The sequence below is a fragment of the Trachypithecus francoisi genome, unplaced genomic scaffold (assembly GCF_009764315.1).
Source record: "Trachypithecus francoisi isolate TF-2019V2 unplaced genomic scaffold, Tfra_2.0 Lachesis_group12, whole genome shotgun sequence".
NCBI lineage: Eukaryota > Metazoa > Chordata > Mammalia > Primates > Cercopithecidae > Trachypithecus > Trachypithecus francoisi.
In genome coordinates, this window is record NW_022681457.1 from 101,108,647 (window position 1) to 101,127,404 (window position 18,758).

Genomic DNA, 18,758 nt, shown 5'->3' on the forward strand with positions numbered 1-18,758 from the left:
ATCCACCCCTGGAATAGAATCAGCCAGGCCTGAGCAATGAGGAAGCAATTTCTTTAATTTTATCGGAATCCAGGACACAAGAAAAACACCCAAAAACCACATGGAGACAGAAGACGAGACACAACTCCTCCCCCACTGCCTCCCTGCTGTAGAGTGGGGACAAAGGGGGTGAGACAGCTTGGGGGAGACCAGAACCTCAGTCCAGCCCTACAGGCTCCAGGCCTGCAGGGAAGGAGGGTAACCGGGAGGCGGGGCCCAGCCCCTCAGTGTGGGGAAACAGCTGAGGGAAGGCCCCCCTCAAAAGGCTCCACCTCCTCACCAGCACTCCTGCCCAGGGACAGGGAGCCCACAGCAGCAAGGGGACCCCGGGGCCATGGCCACATTCATGACTGAGAAGCAGCTGAGTGGAGGCAGGAGACACACGATTATCTGGGCAGAATCAGTTGGGGCAGGGGCCTGGGAGGGCCCCATGGGCCAAACCCTGAGGTCACAGGAGGGGGCCCAAAGCGGGGCTAGTGAGTGAGGTCCTGAGTGAGTGGGTCAGCGGCTGGGCCCCTTTCTCCAGCTGCCTGTAGCCCCTCCAATACTGCTGCCAGGGGGGCCCGCCTCCAGGGAAATGGGATAAGAAAGCCTGCCCCTGCTGCAGACAGAGCCAGGTGGCTGAGGCCAGGAAGGAAGGCCAGGCCTTGCCACCTGCCCCAGAGGCCTGTGGGAGAAGGACAGGTCAGGAAGGGTGGGGACAGGGGCCCGACCGGCTCAGATCCAAGATGGTGCCAGGCTTGCTTGCTGAGTCCCCCATGAGCTGGGGCACCGCACTGGGGCCAGCGACTAGTTAGACAGGAGGCAGCAGCTTCTCAAGAAATTCCTTAACAGCTGCCATCTCCTGAGGGGATTAAGAGGGGATCACGAGAGGTTCCTGGCGGGAGGCAGAGAAGTGGGAGTGGGAAACGGTCCCCCACTGACCTGAGGACAGGAGCTGTGCATGACACCCGGGTATGTCTTGAACTGGACCCTGGCAGGTGTGACAACAGACCGGAGCTTCTCAGCCGTCAGGGCCCCAAACCGTACAGGCACCATGGGGTCCAGCTCCCCATGGCACTGGAGGATGGCCAGGTCCTTGGCACTGCCATTAGCTGCCTGGGGGCCGGATAGGACTCAGGGCAAAGCTAGTGCTGCAGCAGTCCCCAAGCCACGAGGATGCAGACCCAAAAGGTTGGGGGGGTCAGTGGGGACATTCACCTGGGGGAAGGCCCGGTGCAGAGGCAGCCAACAGCTCAACGCCACGATGCCAGCCAGAGGGTGGGGGCAAGTGAGGGCCGTGTAGAGGGAGAGGGCCCCGCCCTGGAGGGAGAAGAGAGGACTCATGAGGGCACAGCTCACTCACCTGCCACCCCTACCCCCTACACCCCCACCCCTCTCCCCTCACCTGTGAAAAGCCTCCCAGGACGATTCGATTGGCAGGAATCCCATTCTTCATTTCATGCTCAATCAAGGCCTTGACTGGGGGGAGGGGGCATAAATAGGTGGGGGGAAGCTGCCAAGGGGCCCAAGAACGGAGCCAGGCTGAGGAACCGCCCAGAGCTTTCCTGGGGGGCAGGGGAAGGAGGCGGCAGAGGAGGGGCTGGGGTCTTACTGTTCTCTGCTGCCTTCTTGATGCCAGCCTCGTCCTCTGGGGCATCTGGACTCAGCCCCATCAGGTCAAACCTGGGGAGTAGAGGCACAGGCAGCTATAGAAAACCCCAGCCAGCCAGCCCTCTGTAGTTCCCTCAGCCCAAGGGTCCTCATCCCCCTGCCCAGCCCCGCTCCCAGACTCACCAGGAGGGCATCACCATCTTCATGTTGAGGGTCACAGGGATCCTAGGCCTGGGGAGACAGCCAGAGGCCCGCATGCTCAGGAGGAGTGACGAGGCCACAGCCCACAGCCCAGAGTGGGGCCGTGCCGCCCCTGGGGCCTCCCAGCAGGCAGGGCCTGTGTTTAAGGTGTTGCCAGGCAACCTGCCACGTGGGGCTGGAGGCTGTGGTTGGAGCAAAGCGCCAGCGATGGAGAAGCAGAGCCCAGCGCTTGGTGTGACGGGGTCCCAGGTAGTCAGTGAGTACTTGGGGAAGGGGCAAAGGGAGGTGTGGGTTCTAGGAGAGCTCAGGTCTAGGAGGCCCTAGAGCTGGGGGTTGGTGCTGGACCCCACTCCTGGGGGCTCCACAGGAGCTAAGGCTGAAAATGCCACTTCTGACTGCCCTGAGCCCAAGCCCCAGGATGCAGCTGACAGGAGAGAACAGGCCTGGGATGCCAGGACCACCCCCAGATGATCCCCAGCCTCAGCCCCTCCCTTGTTGGGGTGACACTCACGCATGGGGACAGATGTACTTGACGTGAGGGAGTCGGATGGTGGAGAGGGCGTCAGCCCAGCTGTGCCTGTAGGAGGGATGGGAGAAAAGGCTCTGATGTGGTAGGAAGAGAAGGGGACGTGCAGGCCTCTCCAGTCCGCTGCTGGGCCCAGGCCCCCTCCTTAAGAAGCACCCCTCCTCAGTCACTTACCCTGTGTCTCCAAGTCCATGTAAAAAAATAACCTGGGAAAGGATGGAAATGGGGAGACAGGAAGGTTCCCTCTAGGTTCTCCAACTTCTGCCCACTCCTCCCCCACCTCCAGGGACCTGGAGGAACCCAGGTAGCAAACAGGTTACTACCCTGAGCCTCCTGGCCTCAGGATACTCCCTGCTCATCACTGCCACCTCCATTTTTCCCACACCCCCTCCAGCTGGTCCTCCAGCTGCTCCCACAGTGTCTGGCCGTGCATGAAAGGGGACCCTTACCGCGGCCGTTTCCCGCTCAGCTCCAGACACGGTGGCAGCATCGGTGAGCAGGGGCACAGACATGGTGTTACCACACATACACCACACGGCTCCACGGCGGGGGCCTGCACACATCAGGGGTGGCAGTCAAGAGCAAAACCAGGCACAGGACACAATCCTGGCCCAAGAGGCCACCAGGCCATCAGCCCCACACAGCACCCAGGTTCTGTCTTGGGCACAAATAGGCAAGTCCCAGGGCACAGGGGAAGGAAGTCTGCCTCAGTTCCAGGGTTGAAAGGCAGAGGCAGCCACCCTAGTGGCCCAGAACATGTGTCTCTGGTTCTGGCCCAACCACAGGATCTGAGCTTGCTGGAGACAGGCAGAGGCAGGGCACAGGGACTGTAGGGCAGGGGGCAGAGGGGAGGCAGCGGCACGCCTGCTTCATTCCCCCTCTAACTTCTCGGGGGTCAGTGCCTTCCCCCTCCTCTCCAATCATCCCTGGGTCCCTGCCTCCCCAGCTCCCGGCCCTATGGGAAATAGAGAGAAAAATGCCAGGGAAAGGAGCTTCCATCCCCTACTCAGTGCCGCCTCCAACCCCCATCTCAACCTCCCCTGACCCAGCCCCCATCCAGCCTTCACAGCAGTTTCTGGCCCATCCATTCCCAGACGCCCAGGGGGCTGCCCATGTCCCCAGATAGCGTTAAGAACTCCACCCAACCCCAAACTGGTGCTCCACGCCCCCCTAAACGGAGCTACCTGCTGCTGCTGCCACTGACTGCAAACGAGCCCCGGCTTGACCACGCTCTGGGACTCCCAAACACACAAAAGAATGTCAGGCTGGCTGGCCCCTCCCCATCCTCCAAACTCGCCGGCGTCCTCCAAACTCGCCGGAAGCTTCCACTACCTGCCTCCAAGTGCCTGCCCACCCCTCCCAACTGGCCTCACCTTCCATCTCTGGCCCCTGAGGGCAGCTCCCCACAATGGGACCATTCACCTGTGACCCGGGGCTCCTCTTCCCACTGGGGAACGCATCTCCCGCCCTGAGCTGCGATTCCCTTCCTTCTCCACCGTGGGGACTTGCACCTCCCGCCCAGGGTCCCTCCTTGGAGGGGTGCCTTCCCCCGATCTGTCTCCTTCTACACCTTGAGAACTTCCACCCTGACCCAGGATCTCCTGCTCCCCACAATGGGAACTTCTGTTCTGTCCAAGGGTCACCCTCCCCAGTAACATTTTCTACCCCGACCCGGGACTCGCACCTGCCCACAATGGGGCTTTGTACCTTTGACTCTGGGGAAGCCCCCGCCCCACAATGGGCTCTTCTACTTTCGACCCCGAAGTCTGTCCCATTATACCCAGACACCCCCTTGTCTAGCCCCACTCCACTCCCGAAGTCCCCAAGACTGGACAGCTCCTTCGTACCTCACTCCCCACCCCCATCCTCCCCTATCGCAGTCCCCCTCCCCGCTCTCCGGGACCCTCCCAAGGCCGACCTCCCCTACATGCCCTTCCTCCGCAGCCGCCGGCTGGCTACCTCCACTCCCTGGGGCTTCCGAGGCCGCTTGGGCAATTCTCCTCTTTCTCCCGCAGACACACACTCTTCCCCCTCGGCCGCCCCCGCCGGAACTTCCGTTCGAGTCCCGGGAACCCAGCCATCGCGCTGCCGGAAGTAGCCTGCCCGGCAGTACGGAACCCGGAAGCAGGGACCCGGCTTCGCTGGATAGAAGCTGCCATGTTGGAGGCGGTGGGGCCACTCCCTGTCATTCAGTCGTGCAGTCGCTGGGTTCTCTCCCGCTCCCACCTTGTAGAATCGAGACAGGGCACCCAAGACTCCCACTTGCTACCACCACCCATGCGCCTCCTGGAGGAGGGCTGACCGGAAGGAGAGGCATCCCTCACACTATTGTTCGCATAAACTTTACCACCTTGCCATCCCTATGGGACACACCTCTTAAGGTCTCGGGTGTCTGCCACTGGCTTTCATGCCCTATTCCAGGATCATGAATGGAATGACACACTCCGAACCGAAGAGACCTTACAGATCATCTAGTTCTCCAGCCTTAAAGATGGGGAAACTGAGGCTCAAGGAAGCAAGTAAACAGCAACCTTGGGATTCCATTGAAATTCTGCCTCTCTGGATCTGCTTCCTGAGATATAAAATGGTAATAACCACCTTGCCTCCTTCACGGCTTTGTTGGTAGGTTTAAATGAGGTTGTGTGAACATGCTTTATACAGTAAAATCACAGCGTGATGCGTTAATCACGTAAAAAAGGACCTAGGAAAAATACAAAAGCCGTATCAGGAGAGCTGGACAGGCACTGGCAGTGTTAGCGCTGCCCTTCACAAGCAATGTCATGCAGACAGTGCACAACACGCTGCCTTCAAGCTGAAGTGGAAATAGGTATATCAGGGACCACATAAAAGTCAGAAGGGAGGCAAACTGAGTTGAAGCAGCATGTCCCTGAGAATGTGTGGGGATCTGCAAATAGGAAATGAGTCACACTTGCCCCTCAGTCACTTAGGACTCACTCTACCAGCTTAACCTATACTAGTGTTTTCTTTGAACAGAAAGAAAACAGTACAAAGTTGAAAGCTCAATGAAGCACTTCCCCCAGGCCCAGAGGCAATTTGGTCCTAAATACTCAACAGGTCAGGGAGCCTACAATACCAGGATTCAGGGCAGAAAACTGTGGGCCTAGGGGACCACCGCAAGCCAAGGACTCGGGACTGTCAAAAGAAAAAGGAGGGTAGTGTCCCCACTTATGAAGAATGAACAGTTCCTCCTGCAACCTCAATCACCTGAGACACCATGACACTTACAACACATTCTTCAGTGAGGCTTCAAATTCCGAGGCTCAGTCCCAGGAGCTGTGATTAATGCTTTAATTAGTGGAATTAGTGAAGGGCTCGTCTGCTCTGATTTCTAACTTTATTTTTCCCCCTACTCCAAATTTAAACATAGCCCTTCTTTTAACTCCAAAAAATGATCCAACTGAAGTAAAGAGGCTGTGGCTGGGTGAATAGGACCCTTCGTGTTTTTTTCTTTTTTTGGGGGGGGGGGGACAGAGTCTCGCTCTGCCGCCCAGGCTGGAGTGCAGTGGCGCGATCTTGGCTCACTGCAAGCTCCGCCTCCTGGGTTCCCGCTATTCTCCTACCTCAGCCTCCGAGTAGCTGGGACTACAGGCGCCGCCACTGCGCCCGGCTAATTCTTTGTATTTTTAGTAGAGATGGGGTTTCACCGTGTTAGCCAGGGTGGTCTCGATCTCCTGACCTCATGATCCGCCCACCTTGGTCTCCCAAAGTGCTGGGATTACAGGCGTGAGCCACCACGCCCGGCCTCCTTCATGCTTTTCAAGAACAGCATTTGTATTCTGATTTATTTCAGGCTGCATTTTAGAAATTTTGAGGGCCAACAAGGTTTGGTGGTGGCAGTTTTCCTAGGACAGGCTGGAGAAACAGTGGCTATATCCTCCAAACAGCAGCATGGGCCAATCCCTCAGACGAATTCTCCCGAAAGGATCAGATTCAACACTAATTCCCTTTATCACCTGTTCCTGTTTTCTGCAAGGGAGAGAATACTGACCATATCAAATCCCCTTTTTAGATACTTACATTTTCTTCAATTGCTAAACTGAGTTTTAAGTCCAAAGTCTTTGGTCCACCGGCAGACCACATGAGCTGCTCAATTTCTTCACCCTCATTTCTTCTGATGAGCTCCAGAACTGGTTCTCCCTCATTTTTGTAAATGTCATTCTACAAATTACTTCCCTTTGTGCAAAATGAAATAAAGGGTTTTGTTGTTGTTGTTTTGAGACAAGGTCTCACTCTGTCACCTCAGGCTGGGGTGTAGTGACACAATCATGGCTTACTGTAGCCGCTACCTCCTGGGCTCTAGTGATCCTCCCACCTCAGCCTCCCAAGTGGCTGGGACTACAGGTGCACACCACCATGCCCAGCTAATTTTTGTGAAATACAGGTTTTCAACCCCACCTTCTTCTTTACTATATATGGGTGTAGGAGTGTTTTTGGTCTACTGTATAAAATTAAGCTTGACCTTTCCTGGAAAAACTGATCCAGTCTTGATTTAATTGTGGCACTTCCTATAATCTACCTAGTCCAAAACAACAACAAAAAATTTCAAAGTGGCCGGGCGTGGTGGCTCAAGCCTGTAATCCCAGCACTTTGGGAGGCCGAGACGGGTGGATCACGAGGTCAGGAGATCGAGACCATCTTGGCTAACATGGTGAAACCCCGTCTCTACTAAAAAATACAGAAAAACTAGCTGGGCGAGGTGGCGGGCGCCTGTAGTCCCAGCAACTCGGAAGGCTGAGGCAGGAGAATGGCGTAAACCCGGGAGGCGGAGCTTGCAGTGAGCAGAGATCCGGCCACTGCACTCCAGCCTGGGCGACAGAGTGAAACTCCGTCTCAAAAAAAAAAAAAAAAAAAAATTTCAAAGTTCAGTACAGTTCCCCATGACATGAAAGTTGCATCACTGCTATCAAGAACTCAAAAGAAAATACAAACATTAAGTCTGGCAAGGATTTATTAGGAAGCTTATTAGTCACAGTGAATAAAAGCCATGAAAAGAAGAACTCAGATCTCCAAATTCTGGCATTGGACTTACAACACTAGTTAGAAGCTAATAAACATTAAGGAAGTTCCAAGGGAAATCTTAACTAAGTCTCAATCTTACCAACCAGATTACCCACACACACACAGAAATGATCCCCATGCTCTCCCCAGACTGCTTAGCTAGGCAGTGGAAAAGACCTTCTCCCCAAGCTTAAGCTATCACGCATCAGCAGGAGACTCCTGACCTTCTAGCTATAACCACAGGACACATGTGCGTGACAGACAACTCCAAGCTGGGCAACTTGACAAGAATGCTGAACAATGAGAGGGTAAAGGAGCAAGCAGGAACAAGTGTTTTAGCTGGAGACCCCCCTGATGGCTACTATTAACACAATCCTGAGGCGTCAGAAAGTTTCCTATAACCCACAAAGTTTCCTTTAAAAAAAACAAAACAAAACAAAAAACAAGTCACATAACAATCCTGCCACAAAGCAACATGACACTTGGAATCACATGGCCACATTGACTGGAAAAGCAAATGTTATTCATGACTGCCAGATGCCACCCAGCCCAAGACCCAATTTCCGCAGCGCCCTAAAGAAGAACGACGGTCCCCTGGCACCTACACAACCCTCCCAGTGGTGTCATATCTTCCGTTGGCCAGGTTTCTGCAGCAAGCCCCAAAGACAAAGCTTGGCAGAGGCTATGGCAGCCAACTCTCTGTGGAGCCTCATCCCTTTGTCCTTCCCAACAGGTAGTCGTACATCTTCACTGACACAGCACCTCTATGGGAGCCTTGGCCAGCCCTTAGGAAATAAAGTGTGTCTGTGGGGTAACCTGATGGACCCTATGGTCTGCTGGGTTGGCAGATGCTTCATAATTGCAGATGGTCACCTCGTGTCGGCGAAGCTGCAAGAAAATTGAGGCTGGGTCAGCCAGCCATTAGAAGAACTGTCCTTTCCCACACCACACACGTTGCAGTAGTCCTTATTCAGATTCATTTCTAGGGGTCATCACTTAATATCTCCTGATTTTAATACTTAGAAGTCATCATCTAATATCTCCCAATTTTGATACTTTTTAACTTCAGAAAGCTGCAAAGATCATTATCAATGATTCACCCTGTAACTCTGAAGATTCAGTCTCTCTACTATAATGGGGGTACCATGCGAACAGGAACCTGTCTATCGTATTATCTTATCCCTGGTCCATGAATAGAAAAGATTATCAAAAATACTCAATGAAAGCATTTGAAAGGAAAAAACCGTGAATATAAATGACAATTTCAGGCTGGGCATGGAGGCTCATGCCTGTAATCCCAACACTTTGGGAGGCTGAGACAGGCAGATCACCTGAAGTCAGGAGTTCGAGACCAGCCTGGCCAACATGGCGAAACCCCATCTCTACTAAAAATACAAAAAAATTAGCCAGGCGTGGCAACAGGCACCTGTAATCCCAGCTACTCGGGAGGGGGGGAGGAGGCTGAGGCAGGAGAATCACTTGAACCCAGGAGGCAGAGGTCGCTGTGAGCCAAGATATATTAAAAAAAAAGATATATATATATATATAATGTTATATATTTAAGGGGGTTGAAAATAACAGTTTCAACCCCCTTAAAAATATCTGTAGTTTGTCAAATGAGACGAAAAGTTCATACTGATAAAACCAAGAAAAATAACAAACTGGGAGTAATTGTGACACTTGCTTTTTTCCCTTCCGCTCCCATCACCACAGTGTGCAGATATGTAGACATGAGGGCACAACCTTTCCAACCCCATCTTACCTCAGTCCACTCTCCTCTCAGGCCAATATAAAAGACCTTTGTCGTATCTGCTCCGAAGTTTTTTGAAATATGAATTGAGAGATGATAGACATTTGAAAAACGAGATATTCTAGGGGATGACAGGAATAGGGAAAGAAGGTATGAATTATAGTTCAATGAGTATCTCACCACCATGTAAAACAATAATTCAGCTCCAGCTTGTAAAAGCCAGGCAAAGTCAGAGCTCCTGAGTCCTTCCTTCTCCTTTGGACAGGCAATTAATTCAATGACCATTTACTGAGCACCTGCCAGATCCTGTCCAAGATAGGGATAAACACTGCTCCCGCCCTCAAGGAACAGGAATGCGAAATGCTGCATAACCCAGCAGGGATTCTAAAGCACATTTAGTGTTAACCTAAACTAATGGGAGATACATCTTTCCTAAAACCACCCTAGGAGTTCATTCAGATCTGCCAGTTGCTTACAAGTTAACAAGTCTGTGGCTTGCACTGAAATCTCTGCCAAAAGTTGACCAAGCCAAAGATCCAGTCTCCCCCACTGTTTTAACTCATTTCCAATGCTAGGAGAGCAGGAGACTGGCCACAAACAAATGGCAAGCCCTGTAAGAAGCCACAGAGAATGGAAGACAGGCCCAGTGCTTACTTTGTAGCATACTCTAATTCTCCTGTAAGATCCCGGTTCAGACTAAAGGTCTGATCTGGCTCCCTTTCTGTATCATCAAAGGACATCTGTGGAATATTCTTGTACCTGAGAAAGGAAAGGAAAGAAAAGTCAAGAAATGTGCATTATCACATGTTTCAGGTTTTCAAAACGTTCTGACTGCTTAAATGGTTTTGGTTCTATCAATAGGAGACTGAATTTGGGGGTCAAATTTTAGAAATAACATTTTATACAAGTATCTCCAAATATCTTTTTCTTTTTTTTTTTTAGACAGAGTCTCACTGTGTCACCTAGGCTGGAGTGCAATGGTGCAATCTCAGCTCACTGCAACCTCCACCTCCCAGGTTCAAGTGATTCTCATGCCTCAGCCTCCTGAGTAGCTGGGACTACAGGTGTACGTCACCACGCCCAGCTAATTTTGGTACTTTTAGTAAAGACACCATTTCGCCATGTTGGCAATGCTGGTCTCTAACTCCCAACTTCAGGTGATCTGCCCACATCGATCTCCCAAAGTGCTGGAATTACAGGCATGAGCCACTGCGCCCAGCCTACGAATATCTTTAATCCAACAAAAAAAGAGCTGAGATCTGCAACATAACCCCATGGCATCTTTGAGTGGGTTAATATCACATGAGAAGCAATACACAAAGAGACGGCTCAAACTAGGTCACACGCAGCAAATGCATGGAGAAAATAAACAACTCAGCACATTCAGACCAAACTGGGGATGTTATTAAATAAAACAGCTTATTCATGGGAAAAATACATACTTTGGCAGAAACATATTACACACAGTTAAGAGATAAAAGATCAGGTAACCCAATGCTCAATCATTTTGTGTCCAAAAATTACGTCATATACTCAGTCACCTTACAGTTCTTAAAAAATTTATAACATTGGGATTTCCATTTTGAAAGAGCACAAAAGACTGCAATCTCACATCTAAACCACTAGAGAGGGTGCAGTGAGCCGAGATCATGCCACTGCACTCCAGCCAGGATGACAGTGAGACTCTGTCTCAAAATAAATAAAAAGTAAACTGCTAGAGAAGAAAATGTTTTTCAAAGAGTAATCTAAAAAGTAGCTGTCTCTATAACCCACAAATTCCCAAAGACTAAGCCACATGTCCCCACCAATTCCAGGGTGTTTTATTAACACACCCACAGAGAAGAGGCCTCGATATTAGCTGGAGCAAAATCATGTAATTTAAGAAAGCAAATATTTACTTCAAAGTGTTTCTAAGAATGATGCACCACAGAATAATAATAATAGTGAACATTTATAAGCGGCATAATGAGAAGCAGTATAGCACTGTAGTCAAAATCTAGAGCTAGACTTTCTGGGATTCAAGCCTGGCTCTGTCACCAGCTGAGTAAATTTGGGCACCTGATTTAACCTCTGTAAAATGGGAATAATAATAGCACATATTCCACACAGTTGGTATGGAGATGAAATTGTATCAATTCTAAGTAATGCATATATTAAACACACTTTACTATGGAAAAGGTCAAACTTACATAAAAGCAGAGAGAACATAATGAATCTCCACATACTTTTCACTCATCTTCAATGATCAACCTTTTGTAGATTTTGCCTATATCAGCCCGATTTTGTTTAAGCTCAATATTTTAAAGCAATCCCAGACACAGCATTTCACCTATAAATATTCCAGTATGGGTCAGGTGCCGTGGCTCACCCCTGTAATCCCAGCACCTTGGGAGGCGGAGGCAGCTGGATCACTTGAGGTCAGGAGTTCGAGAGCTGCCTGGTCAACACAGTGAAACCGTGTCGATACTAAAACTAAAAAAAAAATTAGCAAGGCATGGTGGTGTGTGCCTGTAATCCCAGCTATTCAGGAGGCTGAGGCAAGAGAATCGCTTGACCCCAAGAGGCGGAGGTTGCAGTGAGCCAAGATTGGGCCACTGCACTCCAACCTAGGCAACAGAGCAGAACTCTGTCTTAAAAAAAAATAATAATAAATATATATAATATATACCGTTAAAAAGGGCTTTTAGGCCAGGCACGGTGGTTTCCTTGAGGCCAGGAGTTCTTGAGACCAGCCTGGCCAACATGGCGAAACCCCATCTCTGTAAAAAATACAAAAATTAGCCAGGTTTGGTGGCAGGCGTCTGTAATCCCAGCTCCTTGGGAGGCTGAGGCAGAAGAATCACTTGAACCTGGGAGGCGGAGGTTGCAGTGAGCCGAGATTGCACCACTGCATTCCAGCCTGGGCATAAGTGAGACTTCATCTTAAAAAAAAAAAAAGGGTGGGGGCGGGGAAGGAGGGGGGCTTTAAAAAAAATACATATATGTGGCTGGGCACCATGGCTCATGCCTGTAATTCCCAGCACTTTGGGAGGCTGAGGTGGGCAGATCCCGAGGTCAGGAGATCAAGACCATCCTGGCTAACATGGTGAAACCCTGTCTCTACTAAAAAATACAAAAAATTAGCCAGGCGTGGTGGCCGGCACCTGTAGTCCCAGCTACTTGGGAGGCTGAGGTGGGAGAATGGTGTGAACCCAGGAGGCAGAGCTTGCAGTGAGCTGAGATGACACCACTGCACTCCAATCTGGGCGACAGAGACTCTGTCTCCAAACAAACAAACAAACAAAATATATGTAATACCATTTTACAATAATTGACAACATCAACAGATAACAAAATTAACAGCAATTCTTTTTAATTTTTTTTAGGCTGGGTGCAGTGGCTCACTCCTATAATCTCAGCACACTGGGAGGCTGAGGTGGGCAGACTGCTTGATCCCAGGAGTTCAAGACCAGCCTGGGCAACATGGCAAAACCCCATTTCTGCAAAAAAATACACAAATTAGCTGGGCATGTTGGCACATCTGTATTCCCAGCTGCCTGGGAGGCTGCGGTGAGAGGATTGCTTGAGCTGAGGAGGTAGAGGCTGCAGTGAGCTACGATTGCACCACTGCACTCCAGCCTAGGTGACAAAGTGAGGCCCTATCTCAAAATATATACATAAATAATATATTTTTAAGCCTTGCTCTGTTGCCCAGGCTGGGGTACAATATAAGATCTTATGATCTTAATTCACCATAACCTTTAATTCCTAGGCTCAAGTGATCCTTTGGCCTCAGTCTCCCCAAAGTGCTAGGATTGAGGCATGAGCCACTGTGCCCAGCCCAATGGTAATTTTTTTTTTTCTTTTGAGACAGAGTCTTGCACTGTTGCACATGCTGGAGTGCAGTAGCGTGATCTCAGTTCACTGCAACCTCTGCCTCCTGGGTTCAAGTGATTCTCCTGCCTCAGCCTCCCGAGTAGCTGGGATTACAGGCACCTGCCACTATGCCCGGCTAATTTTTGTGTTTTTAGTAGAGACAGGGTTTCACCATGTTGGCCAGGCTGGTCTTGAACTCCTGACCTCAGGTGATCTGCCTGTTGTGGCTTCCCAAAGTGCTGGGATTATAGGTGTGAGCCGCTGCGCCTGGCTGAATGGTAATTCTTTAGTAACAAGCAACACCTTATCTGTGTTCAAACTTCCCTGATTTAATACTCTCAATCTAACTTTTCTGGATGTGTCCATGGCATGTCATAGTTAAACAGCATTTTTTTCTGTATTAACTGTATATAATATAATGGTACATTTTACAATCAATGACATTTTACATTTGATAAAGTGTAATACATGTAGTATGCTTAGAACTGAGCACTATGTATTTGTACCTGTTCACCCAAAATCGGGCACTTACTGTGTTCCAGACCTAATCTAAGCTCTTTACATGTTTTATCTCATTTAAGCTTCTCCACAATCTTATAAGTTATGTATGCACTGGTACCATTCCCATGTTAGATATGAGAAAATCCAGGCATAGAAGATAAAGTCTCAAAGTCATGAAGGTAGCAAGTGGTACAGCCATTATTTGAACCCAGTTTACTCCAGACCCCACACTCTAAATCACAATGCAGCATGGATGTCTAATATTCTCAGGTCAGTCCATCATCTTCCAAGTAAATGAGTCTCCAAAAGCATCAAAGGTATAATTTCCTTAAAATGATTAAACACAGTATTTGCTTCCAAATTCATGTTTCTAATACTCAACTACAATATATCTTAAATCTCTTTAAAGTCCTTTAAATTAATCAATTTTTCAGATGATTTTTTTTTTTGAGACAGAGTCTCGCTCTGTTGTCCAGGCTGGAGTGCAGTGGTGCAATCTTGGCTCACTGCAACCTGCACCTCCCCGGTTCAAGTGATTTTCATGCTTCAGCCTCTCCAGTAGCTAGGATTACAGGCCTGTGCCACCGCACCCAGCTAATTTTTGTATTTTTAGTAGAGACAGGGTTTCGTCATGTTGACCAGGCTGATCTTGAACTCCTGGCCTCAAGTGATCCGCCTGCCTCGGCCTCCCAAAGTGCTGGGATTTGAATTTTTTTTTTTTTCTTTTTTTTGAGATGGAGTCTTGCTGTCACCCAGACTGGAGTGCAGTGAGGCGATCTTGGCTCACTGCAACCTCTGCCACCTGGGTTCAAGCGATTCTCCTGCCTCAGCCTCCTGAGTAGCTGGGATTACAGGCGTGTGCCACCACACCCAGCTAATTTTTGTATTTTTAGTAGAGATGGGGTTTCAGCAACTTGGCCAGGCTGGTCTTGAACTCCTGACCTCGTGATCTACCCGTCTCAGCCTCCCAAAGTGCTGGGATTACAGGCATGAGCCACCATGCCCGGCCTCTAGGATTTTAATTTTTTATTTATTTGTTTTTATTACTACTTTTGCGATGGGGTCTCATTCTGTCATCCAGGCTGGAGTGCAGTGGAGAGATCTCAGTTCGCTGCAACCTCTGCCTCCCAGGTTCAAGCAATTCTCCTGCCTCACCCTCCCTAGTAGCTGGGATTACAGGTGTGCACCACCAGGCCCGGCTAATTTTTTTATTTTTAGGAGAGACAGGGTTTCACCAGGTTGGCCAGGCTGGTCTCGAACCTCAGGTGATCTGCCCACCTCAGCCTCCCAAAGTGCTGGGATTACAGGTGTGAGTCACCGTGCCCGACCTATATGTCATCTTTTATTGGTTTTGTGGGAAAAGTTACTGCACCCGGCCTGAACTTTTTAGATGTAAAGTTCTTCTTGTATGTTTCTCCAGCACTCAAAAAGCAGTTTTCCCTTTCTTTTAGGAAGGCTGTTCTGGAATAAGGTAAGTTGTCAAAAAGGGTACTAACTCTGTTGGCAAAAGATTCAGTGTTGCAAGAAGTATACACAACTTTGCTAACTAAATGCCACACAAACTCAAGTGGAGTAATTCCACGTCAACAAAACACATAAGATCATTACTGTATGAAACAGCAAGGAAAAATGTTGAAGCTAACCCCAAGAATAGAATCCATAAAGATCACATGAGATCTGCAGCTAGTTATTAAGAAAACTGCAAAGTCATCAACAAATGACATTTACACAATGCTCTCTGAATGAATCGTGTCATAGTATGCACTTTGAAATATGAGACAAGGTGTTGGGCCTAAAGATGCTTAATCTGAGAAGGTCATTAATTCAGGAAGAAATATGTGTATTCCAACGCAGAATGAGAACAGGGCCAAGATATTTTAAAAGGGGAAATATTAAACCTGGTAAGAAGAAAAATGATACTATTCTGGAATAAAATGTTACCAGAGGAGCTCCTTGAGGGCCTAAGCTTTTGCCACTTACAGTCTCATCTCAGAGGGGTGTGAGTCATCGTCCTCTCCCATTATAATGATGCCTTTGAGCTTGACATTGCCCGTAAATCTGCCAGAATGCAAAAGAGAAGGTTGTCAATCTGGGTTTGAATACCTGTTTAGTTGTGTGACCCTGGGCAAGACCCTTCCCTTGTATGGGCTTCAGTTTACTCATCTGTCAACTTGTACTAGATAATTTCTAAGATCCTGTCCACCTCTAGCATTCTACAATTCTAAGAAATTTACCTCAATTTCTCAGTTATTGTTCAACAACTACATCTGTTTCCAGTCTGCACCAAGAAAGCTATGATGCCTTCCTCCTCAAACCCATTAAATTAATTTATCCCATTTCAAGAAGCTCTTGACACCAGTGAATGGTGTGCTCTTGACACCAGTGAATGAATTCATCTGAGGAGGCAACTGGGTACAGCTTATTTAGCCTGAGGTAGGCACCAAGGAGATACTTACGGAATATTAAACAGAAGCTCTTCATCTGCATCACTTTCAACAAACTGGAGGGGATGGGGAGGGGGGAGGAGAAAGCAACAAATATTTGCTGAGAGCCTACAATTTCAGGCATCTCCCACCCTGTTCTACAACTGGGGTGCAATGGGAATAGTCACTCTCCCTTTGTTTTCCAAGACTTATTAACTTGAAGCTAATCAGTCTTATCCAGTGTCCTAACAGCCACAGGTCATCCAACTGGAAGGTGCTTAATAAAAAGCCCATGAATGAATTTCCAGGGTCGAAGAGCCTTCTTAAGTGTGAACTGAAAGGCAGGTGCTTACGTGCATTTTTCTGAGGAGAAGGTCCATCGTTTTCAAATAGATAGCAAGGGGGTCTGCGACCCCACAATATAAAGAACCTTTGCTTTAAAGGGGAAACACCTTTCATCTCCCTAGGCTCTTCTTCACTAGGTGATATGATGAGGCAGCCATTAGCACCAATGGTCCAACGGCCCTCACGGCCATCCTCTCTAACCCACACAGCCCTGGAAGAGCGTTAGGCTGTGTAGCTTGACGAAACTGTCCCCATTCCCTCTCGGCCTCAGTTTCCCTATATGCAAAATGGGGAGACTCAACGCTGCTCGCCTCCCAAAGAGTTGGCAGGAGACAGGCACGGAAAAGCGCTTGGCAACCAGGCTGTCGTTATTTTTAACATCAGGAATGAGTAGACCCACGGCCCGAGGCCAAACGCGCACCCCGCCCCGCCCGCCCCAAGCTCCAGGCGGCCCACCTTGGAGCGGTCGGTCCGCTCCTCCCACGGCTTGAAGACGCCGCGGCCGCTGCCCTCGCGGCTCTCGTTAAGGCACTGCAGCCGCTCCAGGTCGATGCGCAGGTACAGGCCATAGGCCAGGCCGCGCTGCTCGGGCGGCTCCTCCCGTTCGGCGGCGCAGCGGCAGCCTCCCCCGCCGTGGCTGTGACCGTGCGACATGGCGACACCGCCACCTGCGCGTCCTCTCGGCCCCGCCGCCGCACTCGCTCGCTCTGCTCAGACTAGCTCCGCGCCGCTTATCTCCGGCCGCCAAGCGCGCCGCGCCCGCCGCGTCGTAAAAGGCGCCCCTGCGCGGCGCATGCGCCCAGGGAGAAGGCGGGGGCGGGGTCGGGCGGAACTGACGTTGGACTCGCAGCTCCCGGGTGGCAGAGTTCGTGTAGACTCCGGTCCTGGAGCTATATGCTGCTGCTGTCCCAGCTTCCCAGGTGTGGAAACTGAAGGACCGAGAGATTAAACGGGTGTGCTGAGTAAACTCACAGGCTGAGATTCTAATTGTCCTCCCCCAACGAGGCTGGAGCCTGTGCTGTCTTCCTTGATCACCACGTTTCTTTGCGAGCTGATGGAGGAAAGGGTGAGGAATGATAAGGCCCTGGAGACTGGAGAACGCGAGCTTATCGCTGTCTCACATGCGCACGCTTAAGCGTTGAGAGCTCACAGGCCCACTTGCATAACCACTTTCTTGATAGCGGGGTTACAGCTTGAGAGCACGGGGCTTTGTGCACGGCCAGACCTAGAGACCAGTCCTGGGTCTGCTACTGGCCGTTGTGACACCTTAAGTCATTTCCCCTATTCTGAGACTCCGTTTCCTAGTCTGTAAGGTGGAAAGAATAGTATCTGTTTCATAGGATCACAGTGAGTATTAAATGAAATAATGCAATTAAAGAATTCAGCAGGCCGGGCGCGGTGGCTCACGCCTGTAATCCCAGCACTTTGGGAGGCCGAGGCGGGCGGATCACGAGGTCAAGAGATGGAGACCAGCCTAGCCAACATGGTGAAACCCCGTCTCTACTAAAAATACAAAAATTAGCCAGGCGTGGTGGCGCGAGCCTGTAGTCCCAGCTACTCGGGAGGCTGAAGCAGCAGAATCGCTTGAACCCGGGAGGCAGAGGTTGCAATTGAGCCGAGATCGCGCCACTGCACTCCAGCCTGGCGACAGAGCAAGACTCCGTCTCAAAAAGAAAAAAGAACTCAGCAAATGGCTGACACATGATAGGCATTCAGTACCCGATGGTTATTACGGTCAAATCCAACCACAGCCACTTACTAGCTGCGTGGCCTTGGGCAACTGACTCGATCTCTCTGAGAGCCGGTTTACCCCCTGGGAAGTGAAGGGATTCCTCCCCCATGTGATATTTCAGAGTACTTCTTTCAAACAGCTGGTGTTGACCTGTAAATAGGTTTTAAAATCCGTTTATAGAAAATTGTGATCAACATTTAAAAAAAAAATAGAATACAACAACAACAACAACAACAACAATGTATCACACATTTCAAGTCTCAATTGATGAAACTTTTGTTTCAGTTTTGAGTTTGTATTCAGGCACAATATGATGTGTTTTTCATTTTGTGGGTTGAGATCAAAATAATTAAAAAACCACTGTTTAGAGGTGAAATAATCTTGTTTTCAGGATAGAATGTTTTGCTACTTCCTGGTGGGGAAAAGACAGGATACAGAAAGAGTTATGGGATACCCTGGCTACTCTCTTCCCTTCACATCTGGCTCTGGAGTGCTCAGTGGGGCTGGTGAAGTATAGACCAAAATATCCATATTTTCAAGTTCTATTCAGAATATTTTTTGGGCCAGGTGCATTGCCTCATGCCTGTAATCTCAGCACTTTTGGGAGGCCAAGGTGGGAGGATCACTTGAGCCCAGGAGTTTGAGACTAGCCTGGGCAACATAGGGAGACCCCATCTTTACAAAAATAATAAAAAATATTAGCCCGACAGGGTGGCTCATGCCTGTGGTTCCAGCTATTTGGGAGGCTGAAGTGGAAGGATCTCCTGAGCCTGG

The 18,758-nt window shown here is 49.7% G+C and overlaps 2 protein-coding genes across 5 annotated transcripts; both read right to left on the reverse strand.

Moving 5' to 3' along the window:
* Nucleotides 1–37: 37 nt before the first annotated feature.
* LYPLA2 (lysophospholipase 2) lies at nucleotides 38–4,951 on the reverse strand. Of its 3 annotated transcripts, none has more exons than XM_033227863.1 (10): nucleotides 4,319–4,951; nucleotides 2,809–2,912; nucleotides 2,534–2,565; nucleotides 2,345–2,410; nucleotides 1,816–1,863; nucleotides 1,634–1,704; nucleotides 1,427–1,500; nucleotides 1,240–1,341; nucleotides 964–1,137; nucleotides 38–883 (listed from the first exon to the last, which is right to left on the reverse strand). In XM_033227863.1, exons 2-10 carry the CDS (start codon nucleotides 2,884–2,886, stop codon nucleotides 833–835), a joined length of 696 nt encoding a protein of 231 aa, XP_033083754.1. In that variant the 5' UTR covers nucleotides 2,887–2,912; nucleotides 4,319–4,951; the 3' UTR covers nucleotides 38–832. The 3 variants fall into 3 exon arrangements, with proteins under 3 accessions (XP_033083754.1, XP_033083756.1, XP_033083755.1); XM_033227865.1 differs by having other exon boundaries at nucleotides 4,287–4,951; XM_033227864.1 differs by lacking the exon at nucleotides 4,319–4,951 and adding an exon at nucleotides 3,544–4,163.
* Nucleotides 4,952–6,144: 1,193 nt separating this feature from the next.
* Nucleotides 6,145–17,038, reverse strand: PITHD1 (PITH domain containing 1). 2 transcript variants are annotated; one of them, XM_033227867.1, is made up of 6 exons: nucleotides 16,709–17,038; nucleotides 15,941–15,984; nucleotides 15,465–15,542; nucleotides 9,783–9,887; nucleotides 9,141–9,249; nucleotides 6,145–6,346 (listed from the first exon to the last, which is right to left on the reverse strand). In XM_033227867.1, the coding sequence occupies exons 1-6, from the start codon at nucleotides 16,904–16,906 to the stop codon at nucleotides 6,317–6,319; spliced, it is 564 nt and encodes a 187-aa protein (XP_033083758.1). In that variant the 5' UTR covers nucleotides 16,907–17,038; the 3' UTR covers nucleotides 6,145–6,316. The 2 variants fall into 2 exon arrangements, with proteins under 2 accessions (XP_033083758.1, XP_033083757.1); XM_033227866.1 differs by lacking the exon at nucleotides 6,145–6,346 and adding an exon at nucleotides 7,311–8,266 and having other exon boundaries at nucleotides 16,709–17,035.
* Nucleotides 17,039–18,758: the final 1,720 nt, after the last annotated feature.